Raw genomic sequence first — 23,171 nt, 5'->3', positions numbered from 1 at the left:
ATCATACCCCATTCTTTCTTGTATTTTGCAGTCAGTGGTTGACATCTTACGGTCCTGGTTTGGAAGTGGAAAAATATGTCACATGGTCATTCTTTTTCAGGACCTCCTCGTTTCAACTACCCTTCCGCCTGTAAGTAATCTGTATTCATTTCCCCCCCCTTGGGCCAGTAAGCACATATTGAGATTGTATGAGCTGGAGTCTGTAATGATGGTACTCATGATTTCCCATTGCCATGAGCTGGCTTTTTAGCATTCATGGTGAGTGGAACTTGTTGCTACGTCTTGTAGGACACTGTATTTCTGAAAATGCAGTTTTTAAGATTTAAGTTGTAACCATACTCCTTTTCAGTGGCATGCTGGTTCTTTGCACATCCAATTCATCCATTTTGAAGGATTTTACACATGTGCCTATTCTAAAACCATCAAAGTTGCAACTTCTTTTCGGATGTTATTGTGGTAACTAAGTGCCAAAGCTCTGCAGAAGATCTAATTAGGGAATCTGAGCATGCGGTGTCATCACAGCCTGAAGCACATCCCATGCCTGCCTGTCTGCAACAATGAGTGTGATGCACTCGTCTTGCATTTTTGAGTCATACGGTAAGGTCTATCGTGCAAGTTGAGAGATAGTGCACTACATTCAAATTCTCAGACAAGCTGCTGATATAGAAGGGATTTGTCCATCTTCAGTAACCGTAATTGATTGCAATGCTTTTACATGAGGCTATACAATGCGGTATCTCACCTTGTTGTGAGCTGAGCAGCTCATAGGATATGCCATAACCACTGCAATAGGTGTTAGTCATGACTGCTTGGATGTGCTGCATGGATGTGAGAGGTTTCCATAGCCCTTAGAAGTGATGTGCTGGAAGTAAGAAATAGTGTCGAAAGGCGTCCCTACTTTGCATAATTCTATCAGACCTTGTCACTTCTAGTCATAAATCATATCCAATTGCTTGGTAAGTCATTTATTGCATATCTTTATTTACTGTAATTTCAAGCTCTTTACATTAGGATGTTTGCCAAAAGGATGCATATGTTTCCCTTGTGTAGTTGGCCAGGGTCTAGCATTTGAGGGTATATACCCAATTAAGGTGTTACAAGCATTAGTATCCCACAAGTTGAGGTGTATCTGTACAAGAAAAAGCGCAAAGACCACACCCCAACCGAGTGCTAAAAAAATGAGAATGTATACCAAACGAGCAACTATTAAAGAGAATGTTTGCAGTAGTCTTGGGTGTGAGCCAGTGAACATGAGAGAGTCAAAGAGACAAGACAACACGACAAAATAAATAGGCCTAACAGGTAATAGTGAGAAGGTCAACCAAACTGAATTAGTCCGAGGTTAGCCCTTTGAATAGAGCTAATTGCCAGAAACCTAAGGATGAAAACAGAAGTAAACTCACACTAATATCGACCACCCAAAACTGAAATTAATGGTCAGACAAATTGTGTTGTTGAAACGACCTTGGTCCACAATTATAGCATGTGACACGTGTCATGTTGAGGTGACAGCCATGACACTGGCAACCTTTTGACACATTGCAGGCTGAGGTGGCATAGGACACATGGAAGCTTTAGGACATGTGGCCCTGAGAGATGGCATAGGACGTATGGCAGGCCACCTATGACCCATGGCACCACTTGTCACATCATGGACTCAGTCTCCTTGCAACCAACCAAGCTCGGTTTGGTCTCATGTTTGAAGTTGTTGATAAGATTTACTTCAACCTAGCTTTATTTTTTAAAGCAAAATTGCATATTTCAGTTTCTGCACATATGGATCTCTGAGTAAAGAAATCCTTCCACATTAATAAGCAATCCAATCTTTCTCCTTTAAGAGAGTACAACGAAATTTCATTGGTAGTAGAGCTAGTGATCCTCAAATCTGTGTACTCCCTTATTGAGTTTAGCTATCTTTATTCTCATTGAGTCGAGTCTCGACCGGCAAGCATGGCTATTCATGGTCCCCATCTACCTCCATGTCTCAATGAGTTGAGTAGTGTAGCCCAACGGATTCACACTCAGGAAGTCAACCGTGTTGATTCACATGAACTAGGGCCTCCATCCTAAAGGAGTTGCTGTGCAGACATTCAAGATTTTGTAAAGAAAGGGTAAGTGAGTTTACTGACTCAAAGGATCGCGCCTCACCTTCAAGCTTTCCTCCTCCTCTCCTCTTGTGTGCCCTCCTCCTCATCCATCTCGATCACCTCCTTCAAAGACGCACAAGCTTGCCTTGCGGCCTTGCGTAGGCGCTCAGCCATATGGGATCACCTGAAGATCTACTTGGATGAGGACCTTACACTTTGCAGGTTGAGGAGAGGTGTACCCTCATATGGCATCGGGATGTCGCCTCCAAGGAGGGGAAGTGGGCAATAGTCTGAGAGGAGCGGCTCTTGATAGGTCCTGACGGGCACCTAGTAGCTCCCCTACATAGGGGTTCGTGGTCTGTGAGACTCAAAGCATCGAAACCATGACATGGAGTGTTTGGAATTGTAATGGTGTCTCATGGCCAAATCTAGGGAACTTTTCGGAGACTTACATTGGTTGAGACATAGCTTTTTACTCAGAGACACATGAGAGCCGGTAGTCAGTTGACACACATGGGAGGCAACATATCGTGATGAGACCTGGGAAATGGGAGGAGTCCGAATATCAGGAGTGGCAGTGCTATACAGATCATCCCTTTCCTGGGCAATCTCCATCGAGAGGCGATATCCACATGCCAGATTTCTAGGGGTGCAGATCCGATGCCTTCGCAAGAGGACTTCTTCATCGGAGTGTGTTACTTCCCTCTTGAGACCTCACACTTTGCTCGAGCTTTGCATACATAGCCCTCTATTCAGACATCATGGGTTTCTCGAGCCGTGAGGTTGTTCTCCTTGTTAGGGACTTCAACGCAAGGATAGGTACATGCTAGGTTTCACTTTTGGATTTTCGCATTGGTTTATCCTTTTATCTGATGTTGATCTAGATGAGGCTAGGATGTCTTGAGTCTTGCAGATAGATGAGTCCTTGTCACATCTTACAAGCCGCCCTATTAGACATGGGCATGATAGATAATCTTATCATCTATAATGGTTTGGATCGCTAGCCCTCCTTAGGTGGTCACATGGGGGAGGCAATGTAGTTGACTATCTCATTGGATCTCTTGTCTCCACTTCACATACCATGGATTTCTCCATCTCACCAACTTCAGGAGCGGATCACACCTATTTGTTTTAAGTATATCCACCCCACGGCTTATTTCGTACATCACAATGGCACCCATACACACTACATATCACGACATACACTTTCATCACAACCTAAAACACGAGTACTCTGCACGTCTCTCCACCTACTCACATATATCGACCACATATCACTCTTAAGACTTGAGGTGGAAATTCTTGAGCGGCGAGCCCCATCCACACACGCTTTATGATATTTGTAATTGGCCAACACTCAATCTCTCACACACACCACGCCCCACATCGTGCACACTTTTTACAGCGAGTGGTGTCAAACATGCAGCCCTAAATCTTTACAATGGGTGAGCGAAGAATCATGAGGGCTTGTGTATTGGGTTCATTGCATATGGAATAAATACTATGGCCCCAATCTCAGCCAAGCTTTTTAATAAAGCAGTTTGCACTAGTTTCTCTCACACATGGACTCTTAACACCGTCACTCCCATTCACAAGGCAGGGGATTCCATGAGCGCGGAAAACTACAAGACCATTATGATTAGACATACCAAGTCTAAGATCTATGCATCAGTTCTTGGCACAGAGGTTAGCCGCTTCATAGACCTTCAAGGACTTAGAGCTATGGAACATGTGATGGGACCATGGACCACATATTCACTGAGGAGGCCAGGGCACTATTGTTGCATTGTGGATTTTCGTAAAGCTTTTGACACAATGCCGGGGCTCGACTCATCAGACGTCTGTAGGATTTTGGGTATGATCAAGAAATCACATGTGCAGTCATGGCACTTTATGAGAGAGTCTCAAGTAGGGACCAGACAGGTGCAGGGTGGACAGAGGAGATTATGAGTACCATCGGGGTCAAACAAGGTTTTCCACTATCATAACGTTGTTTGGCCTCTATATAGACGCGTCCTTCATTGGGACTATAGGAAGGGTTGGGTGCCGTCTAGCAGGATCTTTGCTCCGGATTCTCCTATACGCCAATGACAGGGTCTTACTTTCCTTTTAAGAAGAGGGACTCCAGTGACACTTGGATGCAGTGAAGGTCAACCTCCATGAAACTAAGGTCATGATCTTCAATACATCCCGAGCAGCCATGCATAGAGAGCTCTTCACGCTAGATGGTTTACCGGTGGAGGTGGTTGCATCCTATCTTTGGCCCGATCTTCACGATGCAACCCGCTCAACTGAGTAGGGATATGCCACACTTGCTAGACTTGAGCGGCGGTGCTTTCACACTCATATCCAAGAGCCCCAGACCAAGAGTCGTTTATTCTACTCCTTGGTCCACCTAGCGGCGGTTGTATATGGTAGTCCATGTTGCGGACCAGACCTATTAGATATAGATTGGGCTCGAGTTGAGAGACTTCAGGTTCTCATACTTTTAAGGATGATTCATGGTAGGCCTTCAATCCTGCATGAGTTTGTCCTAGCAGAGTTTGGAGCATCCCCGCCACGACAGCTCGATGCAGCGTTCTAGGTTCTCACGTACCTCTACTGTGTTAGAGAGTATGGATCTTGCACTACGGGGCGATGCAGGCTACCGTGGTTAGCCCTTTGCTCATCCATGGCTTTGGTAGCTGAGGGTGACCAAAGGTGCTGGTATGCACACACATGTAGATGGTTTGAGAGCCTAGGGCTCCATATAGATAGATTACCCCCCTTCCAATATAGCGTTGAGGCCCCCTCCGTCTTGCTCACGTATCACGAGGTGAATCACGTTATCCCAGAGGATATCTTACACCTACACACATTTAAGACCTTGGCGTGTCTTGTGGACTACTGCCTCAATCCCACGATTTCAGAAGTCTCAGGTGGAAGTCCCTTGGCAATGAGTCAAAAAACACTCTCCAAACCGATTAAGAAAATCTGTCCGCTCTTTATACAGCTTAGAGACAACATGTTGTGGATCGTCAGAGTTAGTATCCTTCGCAAAAGCTAAATACGAAGAAATACGGTGTTTCATTGCTGAAGCAAATACAACAGGGACTCTCCTTTAAGTTTGACATCCAATACCTGTGTCTTTCCTCGATGCTCCAGAGTAATTTTCTGATTATATGTATCCACCAAAACATGAACTTTGTGACACCAATGCATAGCCGGCAAAACATCACAGCCCTCAAGAGGCATAACATAAAATTTCTCGCTGCCCACAAAGCTCTGAATGTACAAGTGAAGCTTTCCAATGATAGGGGTGACCAAAATGCTAAACCCAGGACAAGCCAAGCTTGCCTCTCTCATAGGCCCCATCTATTTTACACCGATTCAAAGTTTGCCTGCCAACTCGTTTCTTTCCTCACATGACAACCAATTAGAGCTTGGCCTATCGTGCTTCTTCCCTTTATTGAATGGAGCCTTGGAAGCATTCCTTGGCTTCCCTGCTCTCTTAAAGCTATCATACTTACTGCTCTTGTACCTGCTGTTCTTTCCAAGCAACACTACATCACTGTGGTAGCGTTTTCAATTAGCTGAGACATGTTGGTTACCCTTGTCTCTGTGCAGTAGTCTTCGATTTCTTTGAACAGACCACATCAATATTTTTAAGGCACCTGCGTGGCAATAGGGCTTCCCAAAACTTTTTATGATACTCTTCCAAGTTATGATAGTTGGTTGCATCCAACTTGTGCCATGCTGTCATAACATTCACCTCAAATGCAGTGGTCAGCCGAGAATACCCATTTGAACTGAATCCAACTGATCAGTTCTTTGTTCTGTACAGCAACAAATGGGTCCACCACTGCAAAGCATTTTCCTTCAGAAAGGTGGCTGCCTTATGCCACATCTTAGAGGACTCATTGAAGTTTCTTTCCTGAAAAGGCTGCATCAAATTGTTACACAAAAGTCAAAGCCTTCAGCCTATCTTGAGCCCCATTGAAGCTCTCAAACTTCATTGCTGCCCCACCTTCCTTGTAATCCTTTACCTTCCTTTCGGTGTCATAAACAAGTGGCTGAAAAATGGAGGATGCATAGCATTACCTCTAGCCTGTCCTGCACTGCCACTACCCATTGGAGGGTTTGCCGAACCAGCCTCATGCATTCCAAACATGCCCGTGGGAGCTCCACAATTACCTTGCATTCCTGGCTGCATGCCAATGTTCCCATACATTTTGTTATGCATTCCGGGCTGCATACCCCCAGACATATTCCCTTGCATTCCTTGCATACGAGGTTGAGAACCCATTGGGTAGTTTCCAAGCATTCCAGGATTATCTACAGTTTGATCAGCCATAGCTTGGAACACCGAACCACCACCAAAATACCTTGGATGCTTAGAGGGTTGGGAAAAAGCTTGCTGCCCCTGATTTGTATTCTGAAAATTATTTCCTTGGCCATGCATATCCATACCAGGACCATGAAAAGATTGATGCAATGGAGCACCTTGTGCATTTGGCATAAATGAGGGCTGTCCATTTAATGGCATCAAACCAAGTGACTGTTTTTTTGACACCACTGGGCTCTCCTGCATGAGAATGCCTCTTTCTCTTCTTAAGCCTTAAAAGAGCGTGCATGAACTTAAGAAACCATGGGTCCTGTGTGAGCTGTGTGAGAGTTCCCATTGCACTCATCAACTGTGCCTTAAACAAAGCATTGGCATCCTCTGCATCCTCAGCCTCTTGTGACCCTTTAGATTGAAAGGCACTCCCACCAAAAAGATTTTTAGCTTGCTGTGCCTCAACATTCTGATCATCTTGAGAGGCTCCCTCATGCATAGATTGCTCATCTTGCTCATCCTGAGAGGACTGCCCTTCCATATCCCAATCTTCATCAGTGTAAGACATATTTGCTGAGTTTTCCTTGCTATAATCCAATTACAGTAGGCAATACTTCACCAGAGACAACCATGAGCTAAAGAAGATGGTGTTGTCCTGGCAACCGAACCATGAAACCAGCCGCAAGGCCAACAAGAGGGCGATAATAGACAACTAACCAGCCAATGCTTTTACAGTGATAATACTCAGCAAATATTTTAAATTCAAATTGGGAGCTAGGGTGCTCATGCTCAAGAAAAAGGACACAGACTGGCCCCAAACCCTTGGCGCCCCTTTCGGTATTTCTTTATTACGTGGAAGACCTTGAAAAGGCACAACAGTCACAAATCCTCTTGCATTTAGAGCACTTCACATTCCATTAGGCATCAATGCCCGTGTGCCTCAGCCTTGCTGGGCTCTGTCTTCATCAAGCATACAATAAGCATTGAAATTTGTCCTAGGCACTTGCATAAACCCGGAACTGTTACTAGTAATCCATTATGGATCACACAGTTCCCTTGCCCACCAACAAATGCTCATGGGACCACTGATGTGCTCAAAGTCCTAGATGAAAACATAAATGACTTCGGAGCAACCAACTAAGCTCATACACGAGCTATAGTATACCACTTGGAGAGCACTCTTTTCACATTGCCACACAGACAGGCGTCCATGCAACCAAGATCTGCTTGCCTGTGTACGTAGCGCGAGACAATTCCGAACAGCCCATACACAGCCCGTACCAGTTACGTATAGATTGTATGGTTGACTCGTACACAGCTCGTATTGGGTCCATACAAATTGCAATATGTACATCCCCACACACACCTGCAATCCATGCAGCTGTTTACTCTTCTTGTAAAACTGCTCAAGAACTTGTGTAGTCATAGGGTAGATTCGTACTCAGCAGTCTATACAGCCACTCTATTACTGTATATGCCGTACATCACTTTCATGCACAGCCATACTGTGCCCTCCGTACAGTAGTCGGCTTTTGTACCAGCACCAAAAGTTCATACTGGTGCGGGAATCCGTACGTAATTCCTTTTTTCTACTCTCACTAAATCCCGTCATCAAAAGACTTTGTCCGTACGTGATTTTTCCATGTCCTTCCACTGGCAACCTTGCAAAACTCGTCCAAGCCATGGGGAATGCCATGTGGCATCCCCTTCTCATTTGCCCCCATTGCCCCCTCTAGTGGGGCAATTTTTAGGATCCAACCAATGGCCCAACTTGAATTCTAAGGGTCCTTCGCCCCCTCTTTGGACCAATCCACAAATTCACCTCCAAGGCACTAATCCCTAGGGGAGAACTTTGTATACCCACATCCTATGGCCTTGCCCACTTAGTTTTCCAGGGTCTTGCCCACATGCAAGTTCAAAAACTCACTCCCTCGTGACACATTATTTGGACTAAATTGGATACATTTAGTAAACTGGGTCATTTCATTCCATGTCGAAAACAATTAAAGGGCTTGTAGCTGCATACCTATTTATTAGGCATGTCTTCAAACATCATGGAATATCCAAATCTATAGTTTTTAGCGGAAATACTAAATTTATTAGTAATCTTTGGCAAGCATTGTTTGAAACTTGGAACTATTCTAAGCTTTTCCTTGGCATTTCATCCTCAAACTGATGGCCAAAGTGAAATTGCTAATAGCACCTTACTTGATCAAAATCTATGTTCATGACCAGTAGACCATGTGGAAAAAGCATCTTCCATAGTTGACTCTCTTCTATGGGAAAACTTCCTTTCGAATTATATGGTAGAGTCTACTAACTCCATTAAAGAAAACTAAGGATAAGATATTTGCTGCTGATCAATTTGTAGATGATTATGACTTTGCTTATGCCAAAGTGTGCACAGCAATTTAGAGCAGCTGCAAATAAAAGATGGAGGGTCTTTGAGATCAAGGAAGGCTAATGGCTTTTGCTTAAGCAAGATTGAAAACCAAGCTGGGACAAAATAAGATCCATTTGAAACTATTTTTAAAGGTATTATGGCCTTTTCAGAGTATTGGAAGTTATAACCAGGTTTTAGTACGGTTATATCTCCCACCACATTGAAAGATACTCAACGTCTTCCATGTCAGTTTGATCAAACCATATATTGGAAATACTTCTTAAGACCTGGTCTAGGTGGAGGATAATGAGATGGTCTTGGTGTAGAGCAGATAACCTTCCACGACTTCATCATGGGAAGATGAGGAAAAGGTGTCGCTTGATGTTCATAGGGATTCCATCTAGCTAATGGATGGAAAGAGCAATGTTTCAGGAGTTTCCTAGTATTCACAACCCAAAACTGAATTTAATGGTCACGTAAATAGAGTGGTTGGAACAACCTTAGTCCATAATTATAATGGAGATTCTGATTTTGGAAAACGTGTGCTTCTAGCTTCCTGATGCAACGTGAAAAGATATGCATTTAAACAATGTAAAATCTGCTGTCTTATCATTTTAATCGTTTACCACTGAAGTAGGTTTGTATCCAACATAGAGTGACAAATTGTCATCATAGCTGAAGGCCGGAAGCTCACCTCTACGTGGAGTCTGAGCAAGAGGTGAGGTTTTCCCTTGGGAACTGGGGGTTTGTAAGCCAGTCTACAGGCATAAGCTGTTCAAATGACTAACCAAAGTGCAGAAATCTTGTATGGATATGAGAAGCCTAGCAAGAAGCTTGCTGTTAATGCTCTACTTCAAAAGGTCTATCCCAAAGTAAAATTAGTCTCCCAGAGGCATCCAAACTAAGCTCAAGTGTCTTTCAACTTTGATCTAGTTGGCTGCCCTTGTAGCCAAGCTCACCATGATTGGCTTGACTCTAGTAAGTCAGCCTTGAGGCACTTTCTTCTTCATCATGACATCAGTTCGTCCATTCTTGCACATCGTATAGATTTGTGTAGGTACAGGGCAAAGAGAGAGAGAGAGTGCAGGTACAAGACGAGTCGAAAGAGAGGTCACGTCAAACTTAGATAAGGTTGCAAGACACAAGTACAAAGTACTTGTATCTAGGCCTAGGACTAAGTGTCCTAGGTGTCACATAGGACTAAGTGTCCTATGTGGCATAGAAGGCACTAACACTATAAGTGCCTAGACTTATGCCTACAAGGCACATACCATGGCCTATAGGGCATCATTAGAACCACCAAAAGATGGCCTACAAACCCCCCTCCATGGGATGGGCTGAAGTACTCTGGAAACGTCTCAGAATACCTGGTAGTTTCTGGTCATGGTGATACATGTTCATCCAAAAAGATATAGCCACCTATGAATGTACAAGGAATGTCATATCATGTAACAAAGGGAACCAAGTGTAAAGCTTGTCGGAAGACTTCAAACTTGGGACGAGGAAGTGCCTTTGTAAACATATCTGCGATGTTGTCCTCTGTGGGAAGATAGGACAACTCTATGTCTCCTACTGACAACCGCTCCCGAACATAATGATAGTGAACTTCAATATGCTTGGTACGCGCATGAAACATTGGGTTACGCACAATGGCCAAAACACTCTGGCTGTCAGTGTAGACAATAGTGGAGGATGTCTGGCAAATACCAAGATCTGTAAGTAACTGTCGAAGCCAAACACACTCTATTGTAGGGGTGAAGGCTGCCCTGTACTCAGCATCACAACTAGACGTGGCAACTGTCGGTTGCTTCTTGCTGAGCCAAGAAATACATGAATTGCCAAGCAAAAAACAATTGCCAGTATGTGACACTCTGGTGTCAAAACATCCTACCCAGACACTATTCGTGTAAGCATGCATGGTAAGTGAACCCTGATCACCATAGAAGAGGGCTAAATCCTGAGTGCCTCTGAGATATCTGAAGACTCTCTTCACTGCTTGCCAATGCTGTGAACTGGGCATGTGCATGAATTTGCTGAGCTGAGATATTGCATACTGCATGTCAGGTCTGGTGTGACATAAATAAATAAGGCATCCAACAGCCTGCTGATAAAGAGTGATATCACATGGTGGGCTCCCATCATGAGCTGAGAATTTGAAGCCAGGGTCCACTGGAGTAGAGATTGGCTTGCAATCCTCAAACTGAAAACGATCAAGGAGCTGTCCAATATACTTGGACTGAGACATCATGATACCCCCCTCAACATGAGCAAAGTGAATGCCCAAATAATAATGGAGCTGTCCCATGTCTGACATGTCAAAAATCTGCTGCAAATCAGCCTTGAAAGCTGCAATTTGCTGAGTATCTGGGCCCGTGATAAGCATATCATCCACATATAAAATCAGCACTAAAAAATCAGATCCATTCCCACGGAAATAAAGAGTGGGTTTTGTGGGACTATTCTGAAAACCAAGGGATAGTAAGTGTGCATGAATTTTGGCATACCATGCCCTGGGTGCCTGCTTCAAACCATAAAGGGCTTTTCTAAGCTGTCATACCTTATTTTCAGAATTAACAACCTCAAAGCCAGGAGGTTGTGTGACATAGACTTCTTCCTGCAGATCCCCATGAAGAAAGGCAGTCTTGATGTCAAGTTGGTGCACTTGCCAATGATGATGGGCTGCAATGGCAATGACACATCGAATGGTAGTAATCCTGGATGTGGGAGCAAATGTCTCCTCAAAGTCAATGCCTTGTTGTTGGGCATACCCTTTTGCAACAAGACGGGCTTTGTATTGATCTATGCTGCCATCAGATTTCCTTTTTAATTTGTAGACCCACCGCGTTCCAATGGCATGCTTGCCAGGTGGGAGATCTACTAATTCCCAAGTGTCATTTTTGGCAATAGATTGTAACTCAGCTTTCATTGCATCCATCCACTCTTTGCTGTCAAAAGCATCTTTATGGCACAAAGGCTCCTCATTGCAAGCTGTAGCAAGGAGTGCAAACTCAAGAAAGTGACCATGCTGTCTATTCCCTGATCTTGTCCGGGCAGCAAAAGGCTGATCTTGTTTGCTGTCCCTCAATGTGTCAAGAAGCCCTCTGGGAACTTGCCTTTGCTGTCTATTGACAGCCTCAGCTGAGATGGTACATGAACATATGCAAGAGACCCAAAAACTTTCATGTGTGAAAGTGAAGGCTTCCTACCTTTCCATGCTTCATAAGGTATAATAGTCTTTAATGCCCGTGTAGGTGATCTATTCAGCACATAGTTGGCACACATTACTGCATCAAGCCAAAATTTATTGGGCAAAGACTTGGCCTTAAGCATGCATCTGGCCATCTCCATTGTGGACCTGTTTTTCCTTTCAGAAACAGGATTCTGCTGAGGAGTGTAAGGAGTAGTGCATGAGTGAATAATGCCCCGTGAGGATAGAAATGCATCAAACTCCTTTGACATATACTCACCCCCCCAATCTGTGTTGAGGGTGACAAGCTTGCATCCTGATTCATTCTCAACCATATTCAGCCATCTCTGAAAGCATAAGAAAACTTTAGATTTGGCCTTTAAAGGATATACCCAGCAATACCTTGTGAAATCATCAATGAGAGTCATGAAATACTTGTATCCTCCAATGGCATTTGCCCTCATTGGGCCACAGACATCACTGTGTACTAGCTGCAATTTCCTTTGTGAGAGTTTTGGACAATTCTTTTGAAAAGGAAATCGATGCATCTTACCCAAAAGACAACCCTCACACACATGTTTAGAAACTGTGTGAGTCTGAGGTACATCATTTGCCATCTGCTGTGAATGTAGCTTTGCAAGAGCTCTATAATTGAGATGGCCCATTCTCTCATGCCAAAGATGAGTTCCAGCAAGCTGTGAATCTGAAATAGCCAATGCTTCAGTAGAAAGTGCAGCTGAATGATGATCAAGGTGATAAAGCCCTTTTTGCAAAGTGCTAGTGAGAACTATGGCATTGTCATCACGAAGATCATATACTAGGCATCTGTAGCCATCAAAAATTACTCTGAAACCTGAAGTAGCAATTGCTGAAATTGAAATCAAGTTGACTTCAATGCCAAGCACAAAAAGAACATTTGTCAGAGTGACAGGATGACTGGAAATGGATGTGAGCTGCACATCTCCAACTCCTTTTACAGCATATGAAGCATTATTGGCACATGTAACAGTCCCCCCTCGAGGTGCATCAGCTAGAGAATGAAACAACTGTCTGCAAGATGTGACATGCTTGGAAGCACCACTATCAAAGTTACCAGGACTGAGCATCATTAGCAGTAAAAAGTGCATCAGCTTTGGAGGGATCAAATGAGCAATGGACAGCCCATGCCCAATCATCCTGAAGAGCATGTGCATGTGAAGCATCTGTTGGCTCATGGGATTCAATGGCATGTGAGGCATTAACTGTCAATCCTGCTTTCTTTTTCTCCGAAGCAATGCGCTTCCTGCATTCTGAAATGGCATGTCCAGGCTTGCGACAATAGTTGCATCTTTCCCTTATCTGCTGTATTTTTAGATGCATGGGAGGAATTGCAGCTGCTATGCGTAGAGGAATTGCAGCTGCTGTGCGCAGATTTTGGCTTGCCCATAGGCTTGGAAGCCTTGCCTCTTCCTGTCTGCTGTGAAGCAAATACATGATCATGAATAATGGCTTGTCTGTTAGCTCTACTTTGCTCTTCCTGCAAGAGCAAAGTAACTAGCTGATCAAAAGAATAGTGGTTTGGATTACCCATGGCCACTAATCGAAGGGTTGTAGTAAACCCTTGATATGTATCTGGTAGTCCATTCAATGTAGTACTGACAAGCTGTGAATTTGGCACCACCTCATCAATATTGGCAAGCTGTTCCATGAGGTCCTTGACCTTTGTCAAATATGCATCCATTGACTCACCTTCATTTATATTCACTTCATGTAATTGCCTTTCTCAAATATGCAACACGAGCTTCATTGCGAATCTGATATAGAGAAGCCAATTTATCCCAAGCATCCTTTGCTGTCTTGCAAGACTGGATGTGTGGAATAATGATTCTCTTGCATGATAAAGCAATGCATGAATGTGCATTTGCATCTCTTGCATCCCATCTAGACTGTTCTTGAGTTGGAAGAGCAGCAGCAGGAGTGCTAGAGGAAGAGGCATCAGGAGGAGTACCACCTGCAGAAGGTGCAGCAGTAGAACCAACCACTGTAGCATTTGTTGGCAGCCCTAGAAACAATATTCCACGAATGCTTTGCAACAAGATTATGTTTCATGAGATAAGACCACATCGGATAGTTGGTGCCATCCAACTTGTCATCTTCACGAAGAACTCCAAATAAATCTTGATTGTTCCCAGCCATAGCAACTGTGATAACCTGTAAAAGACCTGAAAACCCAAAAGCCTCAAGGCTATCACTGCAAAAAGCTGGCTGTCCCAAAAATGACAGCAAATATCTGCAAATTTCTGACCCAAATCAAAGGGCAAATGCAGATCTGACCCAAATGTGACTGTGACAGGCAATGTTCACTGCAAAAAACAGCAAATTTGGCAAAAGCCCCAAATTTATTGAGGGCAAATAGGCCAAAGAGAGGGCAATTTCAGAAAAGCCCCAAATTTTGCTGAAATTTTTGCAAATGTGACCCAATGTATGCAAATCTGATGCAAAAACAGCAAATTTGGCAAAAGCCCCAAATTTATTTAGGGCAAATAGGCCAAAAAGAGGGCAAATGTGGGAAAGTCCCAAATTTTGCTGAAATTTCACAAATGTGACCCAATGTCCTGCAAATCTGACTCAATATCCTGCAAAAGACTCAATGTCCTGCAATTAAGCTGTACAAACAGCTCAAGTACAACGTACAGCTGTATGACTGTACGGACGTATAGTGTACCACTGAAGGTACGCAGATCTACGTAGGATTTGTACTGCAGGTACGGGAGATCTGTACAAACAGTACGACGAACGAGCAACGCAAGTACGGATCGCGTGTACGACGACGCAGATGTACGGCGGCGCAAAGTACGAAGCACGTACGGAAGGTACTGCGTAGTGTACGTTACACGTACAGAAGGTACGGCGCAGAGTACGATTGATACCACTGAAGGTATGACGGATCTATCACTGCACCGTACGTACGGCGAACTGCAAGTACGGATACCTTGTACGACGATGGTATTGTTGTACGACGGATCTCAGTACATCGATGCAACGTGCAGGTACAGCTTCGTGCAGTATGGACGCAGCCATTGAAGGTACATCTCGAACAAGCTGGGAATGGGTCGACCAGGGCAGAAAACTCTCAATGAGCAATGGAGGACTCGGGGTTGAGGAGAGCTGAAAAGCTAGAGCAAAACCTGCTCTGATACCACTGTAGGTACATGTCAAAGAGAGAGAGAGAGTGCAGGTACAAGACGAGTCGAAAGAGAGGTCACGTCAAACTTAGATAGATAAGGTTGCAAGACACAAGTACAAAGTACTTGTATCTAGGCCTAGGACTAAGTGTCCTAGGTGTCACATAGGACTAAGTGTCCTATGTGGCATAGAAGGCACTAACACTATAAGTGCCTACACTTATGCCTACAAGGCACATACCATGGCCTATAGGGCATCACTAGAACCACCAAAAGATGGCCTACAATTTGGTCAGGAGTCCTTACAAGATCTTCTCTTACCGGGTCCTTATTGGATCTTCTTTTGCCTCAAGAGACACTTCCCCAATATTCTTTCATTAGATCTATCCGTCTTACTTTGTAAGAGATGAGGATGGACTTGATTCGTTTACTACCAAAGAAGATGAGGTTTGCAGATAGCCCTTGTTTTGGAATTCCTAGATGTTGACTTTGCTCTATAATTTGAGATTAGAAAACTTAGTGTTCACTCTTTAGATGGTGTGAAGGTGTATCACACTCTGAAGGTGTTTGAGACCCACCATTGCCATTGAAGAAATCAAAGCTCCGGACAAACTTTGTGATCACACAGAAGGGGGTGTGTATATGCGCGCGCGCCCGCACACACACACACACACACACACACACACACACACACACACACAGAGTTGCTGGGTCTTCTCATCCACAATGTAGTTGCCAACTTGTTAAGTCTAAATTATGTCATATGCGTTGGACAATTTGTTTTGGGTTTGTACTTATGCCTCCCTCAGCACAAGAGGCAGAGAGAGTTCTCGCCTTAACATTTGCCCTTGTTCCCTTTTTGCTCTTGTGACACAGAGACCAGCTTCTCAAGATACAAAGACGCCTATTTGGAGTCCACACAGAAGGTGATTACTGATGTTTTTCAGTCAAGTGGCATGGACTAGTAGTCCCTAGGGATATGCCGCAGCCAGGTCATAGAGAGTTGACACGGAAGACCCACCACCACGCTGACCCACTCATGAGGGTTGGAGATGTCCCTTTATGTTCACTAGCTTGGGAATTGACTGATTGGAGTGATAGTACTAGGAGGCGGCAACAACGGACTACTTAAATTGATCGCCAATACCACTCCATTACGGGTGTTACCTCTTGACGATGCCAGCCTTCCGGAGCCAGTGTCTAGCCCGTTGAGACCCTCCTGTCCACTGTGGTCTCTCAGACAGCATACAGAGGACCCACCACATAGGTGGACAACCAGTTTTTTTCAGCCTTGTGCTTCCTTCTCTCCATGTCTTCTCCCTGCTCACTGATATGATGCAATAGGATACGCTATGTACTCACAGTGACATCACGTTGTATGCCTACTTGTCATGGGTTTTGGATATTGGTATTAGTCTTGCTGTGGGTGCTGCTTAGTGGCTCCACCTTCTAGTTTTCTCACTGTCTCTGGTCTTTACTGTCTCATAGACCTTTCAGTCTTTCAGAGACTCTAATGAATTTATCTCTTTCTTCCTTGCCCCTCGTCCTCCCAAATCCACTTCACTTTCATCCCTTTTGTGCTGCTCGTTATTCGTTATTTGTTAGCTTAAAATGTGCACTTTCCATAAGGTGAACTGCCCAGTTGGATCTCCTTTGACGTATATGCTGATAGATTTCCTCCTAATCTGGAATGATTTCGGACAACATCAAAGTTTGGCAAAGGGGATAAAGATGTTTCTTTTCCTTTCCTCCTCTTTTTTCTTTTTTTGAGGGGAAGTCTGTGCACGCATATAAATCTGATATTTGTATTATTCAGTTTTATACTGAGATGGAATTCATTTAATTTATAATGGAGATGAATACACCTTCAGGGAGATACATCCTGTCTATATGCCTATGCAAGGATGCGACTGGCTCCTGCCGCCATTTCAAGTACCTCCAGTGGTCGTATTTCCAAGAAGGCACACTCTAATTCAATGCCAAATTCAGTGCCTTCAAGTCCCTTGGGAATTAATCCTGAGAACCCAGCAGGTGCCCAACTTCCCTTGCGAGAGGATTCTGGTGATCAACTCTCTGGTTTCTTCACTCCAAGGCCCATGCAGAATGACAAGTGGTGGCGAGATCAAGACGGGTTCCTCTTAACAGATGCATGGGGTGTGGAGGCAGAGGGGACGAATGCCATTGCTCCTACTGTCTGGCTTCAGCAATCACAAGAGCGAATGCAGTTGTGTGCCTATCAACAAAAGATGCTCACAGTTGTCATGTTAACATCAGTCAGTCATCCTGATACTGACTCAGAAGGATCGCACTTATTGAGAAATCGAATTGTTGAGAAGGTATACTTTTTCTTGGTACAAGATTAGTTTGGTTCAGTGTATTTAAAAATGTCATTTTTTAATAGACATGTCATCAATTATTTGGAGTCGAGCACAAATGGCTAAGTTAATCCTCTTGTTTTTATTCAGTTTATGTTTCGTATAAGATTATGTTTTTGTTGCAGGCATCTCGAAAGTTAGGAAGTCTTGAAGAGAACATAGCTAAAGAGTGGGGAGGTGGCAATGCAAATCATGTGCCAGGATATCGTTATTTGTGTATTGATCTTGACAGTAGGGTCTCCAAGGCTTCCCCTGGTAGCAAAGTTGCAACCCTAATGAAGGTATTTCAATAAAATAAACAGTCGATAGAATTTAAAAAATGATTACCTCAGTAATGAACATTTAGGCAATGATATCGCACTGGTAAAAGAGCCTTGGTCTCTTCCATTTCAGGATTCTCTTGTGGCACTTAACAAAGTAAGGGCAGAGATAGATGCTGCCAAAACGATGTCTGAAAGGAAAGAAGCACAGCAACCTTATGATCTAGAGACATGTGTGAGGACTAAGAGCAATGCATGGGTGGTTGTGAGGGTCCGTGGAGGAAACGAGCTATACATTGTGCTTGAGCGAGCAAGTGAGACACTATTGCTCACGTCTGAAGCTGTGGAAAAATTCAGCAGAAGGTGCGCCTCATTACACATATAATCTCTCTCTCTCTCTTCATGCCCTTCTGGCTTAGTCATACTGAGATCCATCGCTCCTGTTAGTGTCAAGTTTACATGTGTCATGGCTAGAATACTGTCATTGATGAGGTGATATACAGTGCTTGTATTAAGTAGTCTTTACTCATTTCAATATTGGGATGATGTGCTCGTTCACTTCCTATTCTTATCGGACCATACCTCTTTACAAATCAGATTCTGATGAATCAAAGATGAATTACAGGTACTGTAATGGACTATTTGCCTCCGATTGAGTCGACACTCTGCATGGATAGAAGACATTCCTGCTGTTTAGTGTATGGAGAATGCATTCTGAGGTCTGGCAAATTTTACTATGCATATCTAAGGTTTTCTTTTGGCATTTTTCTGTCTTATTTGATGAGATAACAGGTTCATGTTGGCTCGTTCAACAGAAACGCCTGTAATATGATGTTGAAGGCTCTTCATTTGCAAAATATAAGCTAAAGTGCAGTTTTGTTGGAATGATTGTGTTACCAGAATACCGATTGTTCCGAATAAATGACTTGAAGGATGGAACCAGGCATGCTGTGCCAATTCCCACAAGTCATATTATTTCTATCTGCATGGGAGATTGGTCTCATCCATCCTGACACTGGTTTGTGTCCTCCTCCTAGAGTACAGATGTACATTGGCGGAGTAAGAATTCTACTGAAGAGCACTCATTGTTGTAAGTGCTCAGCCTAAAGTTTAATATTGCATTTTGTGCGAGATTTTTGTACCACCCACACCACCTTGCAGTGGAAGTTTACCTTGCCAGTTTGGTTGAAAAGCAATCTTGCCATTTATTGTGTTAAAAAGTAATATTTGCTAGAATGGAACCTGCTAGGGAAAAATGTTAATTGCTAGTTGATTGCTGACCCTTTTTAGTTATGAGGTGGAGAGCAAAGATAACAAAGGGGATCTATATATATTAATTGCCAGATCATTTTCAGTTGTGTTGTATATCACATGTTTTATTGGTATTATTTTCCTTCTGTACGTGTATCAGTGAAGACCAAGCTTTTGCATGGATCCTAATTGTCCCTAGCATGTTCAACCTTTATCTGCCCATTTGTAGAATGTGTATATGGGTGCTATATCTAGTTTGGTAATATGCTCATAACTTTTGTGAGCATGCCGTTTTGACTAAAAGGCTACTGTAACTTGAGTTAACCTCTTCACTAAAAAAATCACATCATCCAAGAGGTCTTTGGCTTGTTGATCAAGGAATTTCTCTGCATCCAGTGTGATCAGTAACAAACTAAATTGCTGGATTTCGAGAAAGTTCTTTCAGTTTAGTAGATACCGATGTCAATCCTAGAGCTCAAATAAACACAGTGGTCTGTTTGGTCGAAGAATAAGCACAATGATCTCCTCTATTGATGAAATTGAGGATTTCTGTGAATAACATGAGCTTATTCCAAGCAGGTTTCCAAAAGTTTATAACATAGATTAGATGCTCTCATAAGAGAGGGCATTAAATATTGTAACAGGTTGTTTATTGTCCCTCCATACAATGTATGAAAATAATCTCATATTGGCTTTGATGGGCATAACTTTTTATTTTCCAACTCTCTACCATGTGCTAGGGTATGCATTTTATGAGTGCAATTTATTTTTTGGGCATTGTTCCATTGTATCTTATAGCCCAATGAATCTCATCAAACTTTCACATTCTCCTAGAACTCAGTGCAAATTCCCAAGTCATTTCCTTTGGAAACATTCTAGTACATAAAGCATGAGACTTACGTGATGGCCATTGCTGGTGTAGTAGTCCTCAATATAGTGCTTAGGTTGAAGTGCATTGTCATAGGGATTGATTTTTGCCAATAGCAAACTTTATGGTTTTGTGACCATGGTATTGGTAGGAAAGAGTGAAGTTAACCATTCTAGCTTACTAGAAATACAAAGATGGATAGGTATGGATGGATTGAGTTTTCAAGATGGCAAGATTGTATTGACGCTACTAGAAAAAAGATAGTCACATGTGGGATGTCACCAAAAGAGATGATTTAATGTAGAAGTTCTTCTAGATGCCAAAAAAAAAAGTCACATGTGGGATGTCACCAAAAGAGATGATTTAATGTAGAAGTTCTTGTAGATGCCACAAGAATACATTTCCTTGAGAGACGTATGGAAGAGGACTAAAAAGATTAGGATGCTCATTACATGATCATCCACAATGGCAGCTTGAATGTTGTGTTTTGCCTTGAAGATGAGTTTTGTTGGTGGGGTTGATTGTTGACCCGTTTTAGATATGAGATGGAGAATGGTAGTTGCTTAGCAAAGATAACAAACATGATTTATATGTATTAATTGCCAGATCATTTTTTAGTTGTGTTGTATATCACATGTTTTATTGGTATTATTTTCCTTTTGTGCATGTATTAGTGAAGACCCTCGACCTTGAAAAATCATGTGACTTTATATAGTAAAAGAGATCATTTTATTCGTGAAAATATTGAGTATGGAGAGATTTAAATACCCCTTGGATGCACGTTATACATAGGGTTTCTTTGTCATGCAACACCTGAGTTGTACCTGAACATATGTAATAAAATTACTGATGACTCTTCTTACATGTAGTCTAGCCCTCTCTATAGCTACTTAGTACATGACCTATGGCCATCCAAGCACAACAAAATGAATTCCCCAAAAGATGACATGACACGTCTAGGCTTTTTATAAAATTTCAATCATAAGCCAACTCAAGACTAGGTTTCTTAACACTCACATAAGGATTAATAAAATATGGCTCTTCTTTCCAAAGAGATCTTAAAGTTCACTAAACATTAAAATCAAGATAATTGAATGAGATTCTCTCAACGAAACAAATTCCCTCGCAGCATTCTCAAGCTATCCCTATAGTTGTTAATCAAGAACATTTAAGCATAAAATTTGATGTCATTATAAAAGAAGTCAGCAAAGAAGCACTCAAGGACAAAAGCTAAACACAAAATATAAAATAAGAAGCAAACACAAGGGCATGCTCTTCTATAAAATGCCAAGATTATGGCATTCATCTATAGTTCAAAAAGTATCATAAAGGCATCTCACATAGCTATTTCCTACTATGCCATTCAAGGATTTATTTGTCCATAAAGCTTTCTAGATAGATTCTTTTAGAAACCATGTTTTTATCAATCTAAATACAAAATACCTCATGACATGAAATCATTCATTGACCTTTCTTTTGAAAGCTTTCATTACAAGGTCATTATCAAGTTTAACAAGTAAATAAAAATAAGTTTGCACTAAATTATGAAGTTGGATGCCTTAACATGCCCCAAATTAAAATCATTATTGACACCATCCCAAGTGTTCTTGAGAACCCGGACTTGCAAATAGACAGACATCCATAGAAACGATGAACTAGTAGGCCAACCATGACATCTATGAGAAGGATCTCGGATCAAGAGATGTCCCCTCCAAGTCACGAGTTGAACCCTTGGCACATCATCCATCTGGTCACAACCAACCTAGTGTCCCAAGGGGAAATGGAAGTTGATGACTTGTCTGGAGATAATCTTTTGATTTTTTAATAAAAATGTTGGTTGTGATGATGTACTAGAGTTGCTAGGTTTAGCACTATTACTATTGCATGCTACGAGAAAGAACGTGGAGACCTAATATTGCCTATGGAGAACCTTTACTGGCCTATGATTCTTCATTACTACGAGCAAACTTCATGTGGCATGCACTTGCTCTGGCATCTAGTTTCTTTAATGGCTCAAGTTTTATAATGAAAACAAAGGGCCTTAAGTAGCCAGGTGCTTTGCGCATTTGAAAGAATATTAAAAAGAGAGATCATTTCAACTTTCGTTTTGGAGGTACTCATAGTCTGAAAGCTTTTTTGACAAGTTCAAGAGGTTACTCGTGTAGCTTGCACCAACCTTTATGGTTGGATGGCTTTATTACAGTTAAGCTCTGTCTTTGGTCTCCATAGGACCCAATTTTTGTTTCTCTTCTTATACAGGATTATATCGATCTTTTAACTTAGAATTCTTTGGCTGAAACTTGAATTAAAATTATTTTAAGTAGGATGTTTAGTTTAGAAAATTTTTGACATCCTTACTAACATGGGTAGCATCTTTTGCACCCTATCATCATGCTTAATCATCATGTCCATGATGCCTAACCTTTGATATTTTAATATGCTTGTCAATCATGTATGAACATTTATTTATTTGAAAGACATTGCTGTAGTTCAGCAAATACTACCAAGTGGCGCCCTGAGAGGCCTCAGACTCAGATGAACCTAGGGCAACACTAGATAGCAGGTGCACGTCCACACTCAATCCAAAATCAGACCCGCAAGAGAGAACTAGCTCACTCCCACTCACGATATTGGCAATTGAGGCCCAGAACCTCTTATATAGGCTCAAGCAAAAAAGCAACGCTAAAAATAGCAAAAACCCTAATCTGTCAGTGCCCCTTCAACTCAACTTGAGAATTGCATGCATCTAGCCCTAAGGATCCCCAAGCTTCCTAAGCTACGCTCGTGTGACTGACACATGTCACATGATCCATGCACATGACGTACTCCTTCACCTCTAAGAACTCACTCGAGTTCAAAAGAAAGGCCGGAAGGGTAGTCAATGTCTCCCATGTAGCATTCTCCTTGACACGATCATTCCACTCTATTTGTATTGTGTCAAACTTCTATTTCTAATTTGTCATTCATGGAAACCAATTATTCTTTTAGGCTCATGTGGTACAAAGGTTAAATCTTCAACCTTTATGATTCTCTTGGGGAGTAACAAGTTGATCATTAGCACACAATACTTCTTTTAGTCTACTAACATAAAAAACAGGGTGTACTCTCACATGAGGAGGCAATTCTAATTCATATACAACTACTCCAATCGGTTGCTTAACCCTAAATGGACCACAATATCTAGGGGGTAACTTCGGAACCTTTCCAGTGCTAAGTGTTTTGGATTTCTTGGGAATGCGCAAATATACCAGTGTTCTCACTGAAAAATTCTCTAGGAGATC

General features: G+C 42.5%; 1 protein-coding gene across 1 annotated transcript in view; it reads left to right on the top strand.

The window, feature by feature from the left end:
- LOC147887027 (vacuolar fusion protein CCZ1 homolog B-like) overlaps positions 1 to 20,553 on the top strand; it is a 69,683-nt gene extending 49,130 nt beyond the window's left edge. Inside the window, exons 6-12 of the mRNA XM_087394725.1 lie at positions 32 to 130; positions 17,008 to 17,472; positions 17,637 to 17,792; positions 17,905 to 18,134; positions 18,397 to 18,490; positions 18,672 to 19,068; positions 20,436 to 20,553. Of these exons, the coding sequence (XP_087250851.1) occupies positions 32 to 130; positions 17,008 to 17,472; positions 17,637 to 17,792; positions 17,905 to 18,134; positions 18,397 to 18,427 (981 nt within the window). The 3' untranslated portion in view covers positions 18,428 to 18,490; positions 18,672 to 19,068; positions 20,436 to 20,553. The remainder of the gene's footprint in view (positions 1 to 31; positions 131 to 17,007; positions 17,473 to 17,636; positions 17,793 to 17,904; positions 18,135 to 18,396; positions 18,491 to 18,671; positions 19,069 to 20,435) is intronic.
- The last annotated feature ends 2,618 nt before the right edge of the window (positions 20,554 to 23,171 follow it).

The sequence above is a fragment of the Dipteris shenzhenensis genome, chromosome 23, assembly GCF_047967505.1.
Source record: "Dipteris shenzhenensis isolate YYH24624 ecotype China chromosome 23, Dip_SZ_1.0, whole genome shotgun sequence".
Taxonomy (NCBI): domain Eukaryota; kingdom Viridiplantae; phylum Streptophyta; class Polypodiopsida; order Gleicheniales; family Dipteridaceae; genus Dipteris; species Dipteris shenzhenensis.
This window is presented reverse-complemented; position numbering and strand designations above follow the sequence as displayed.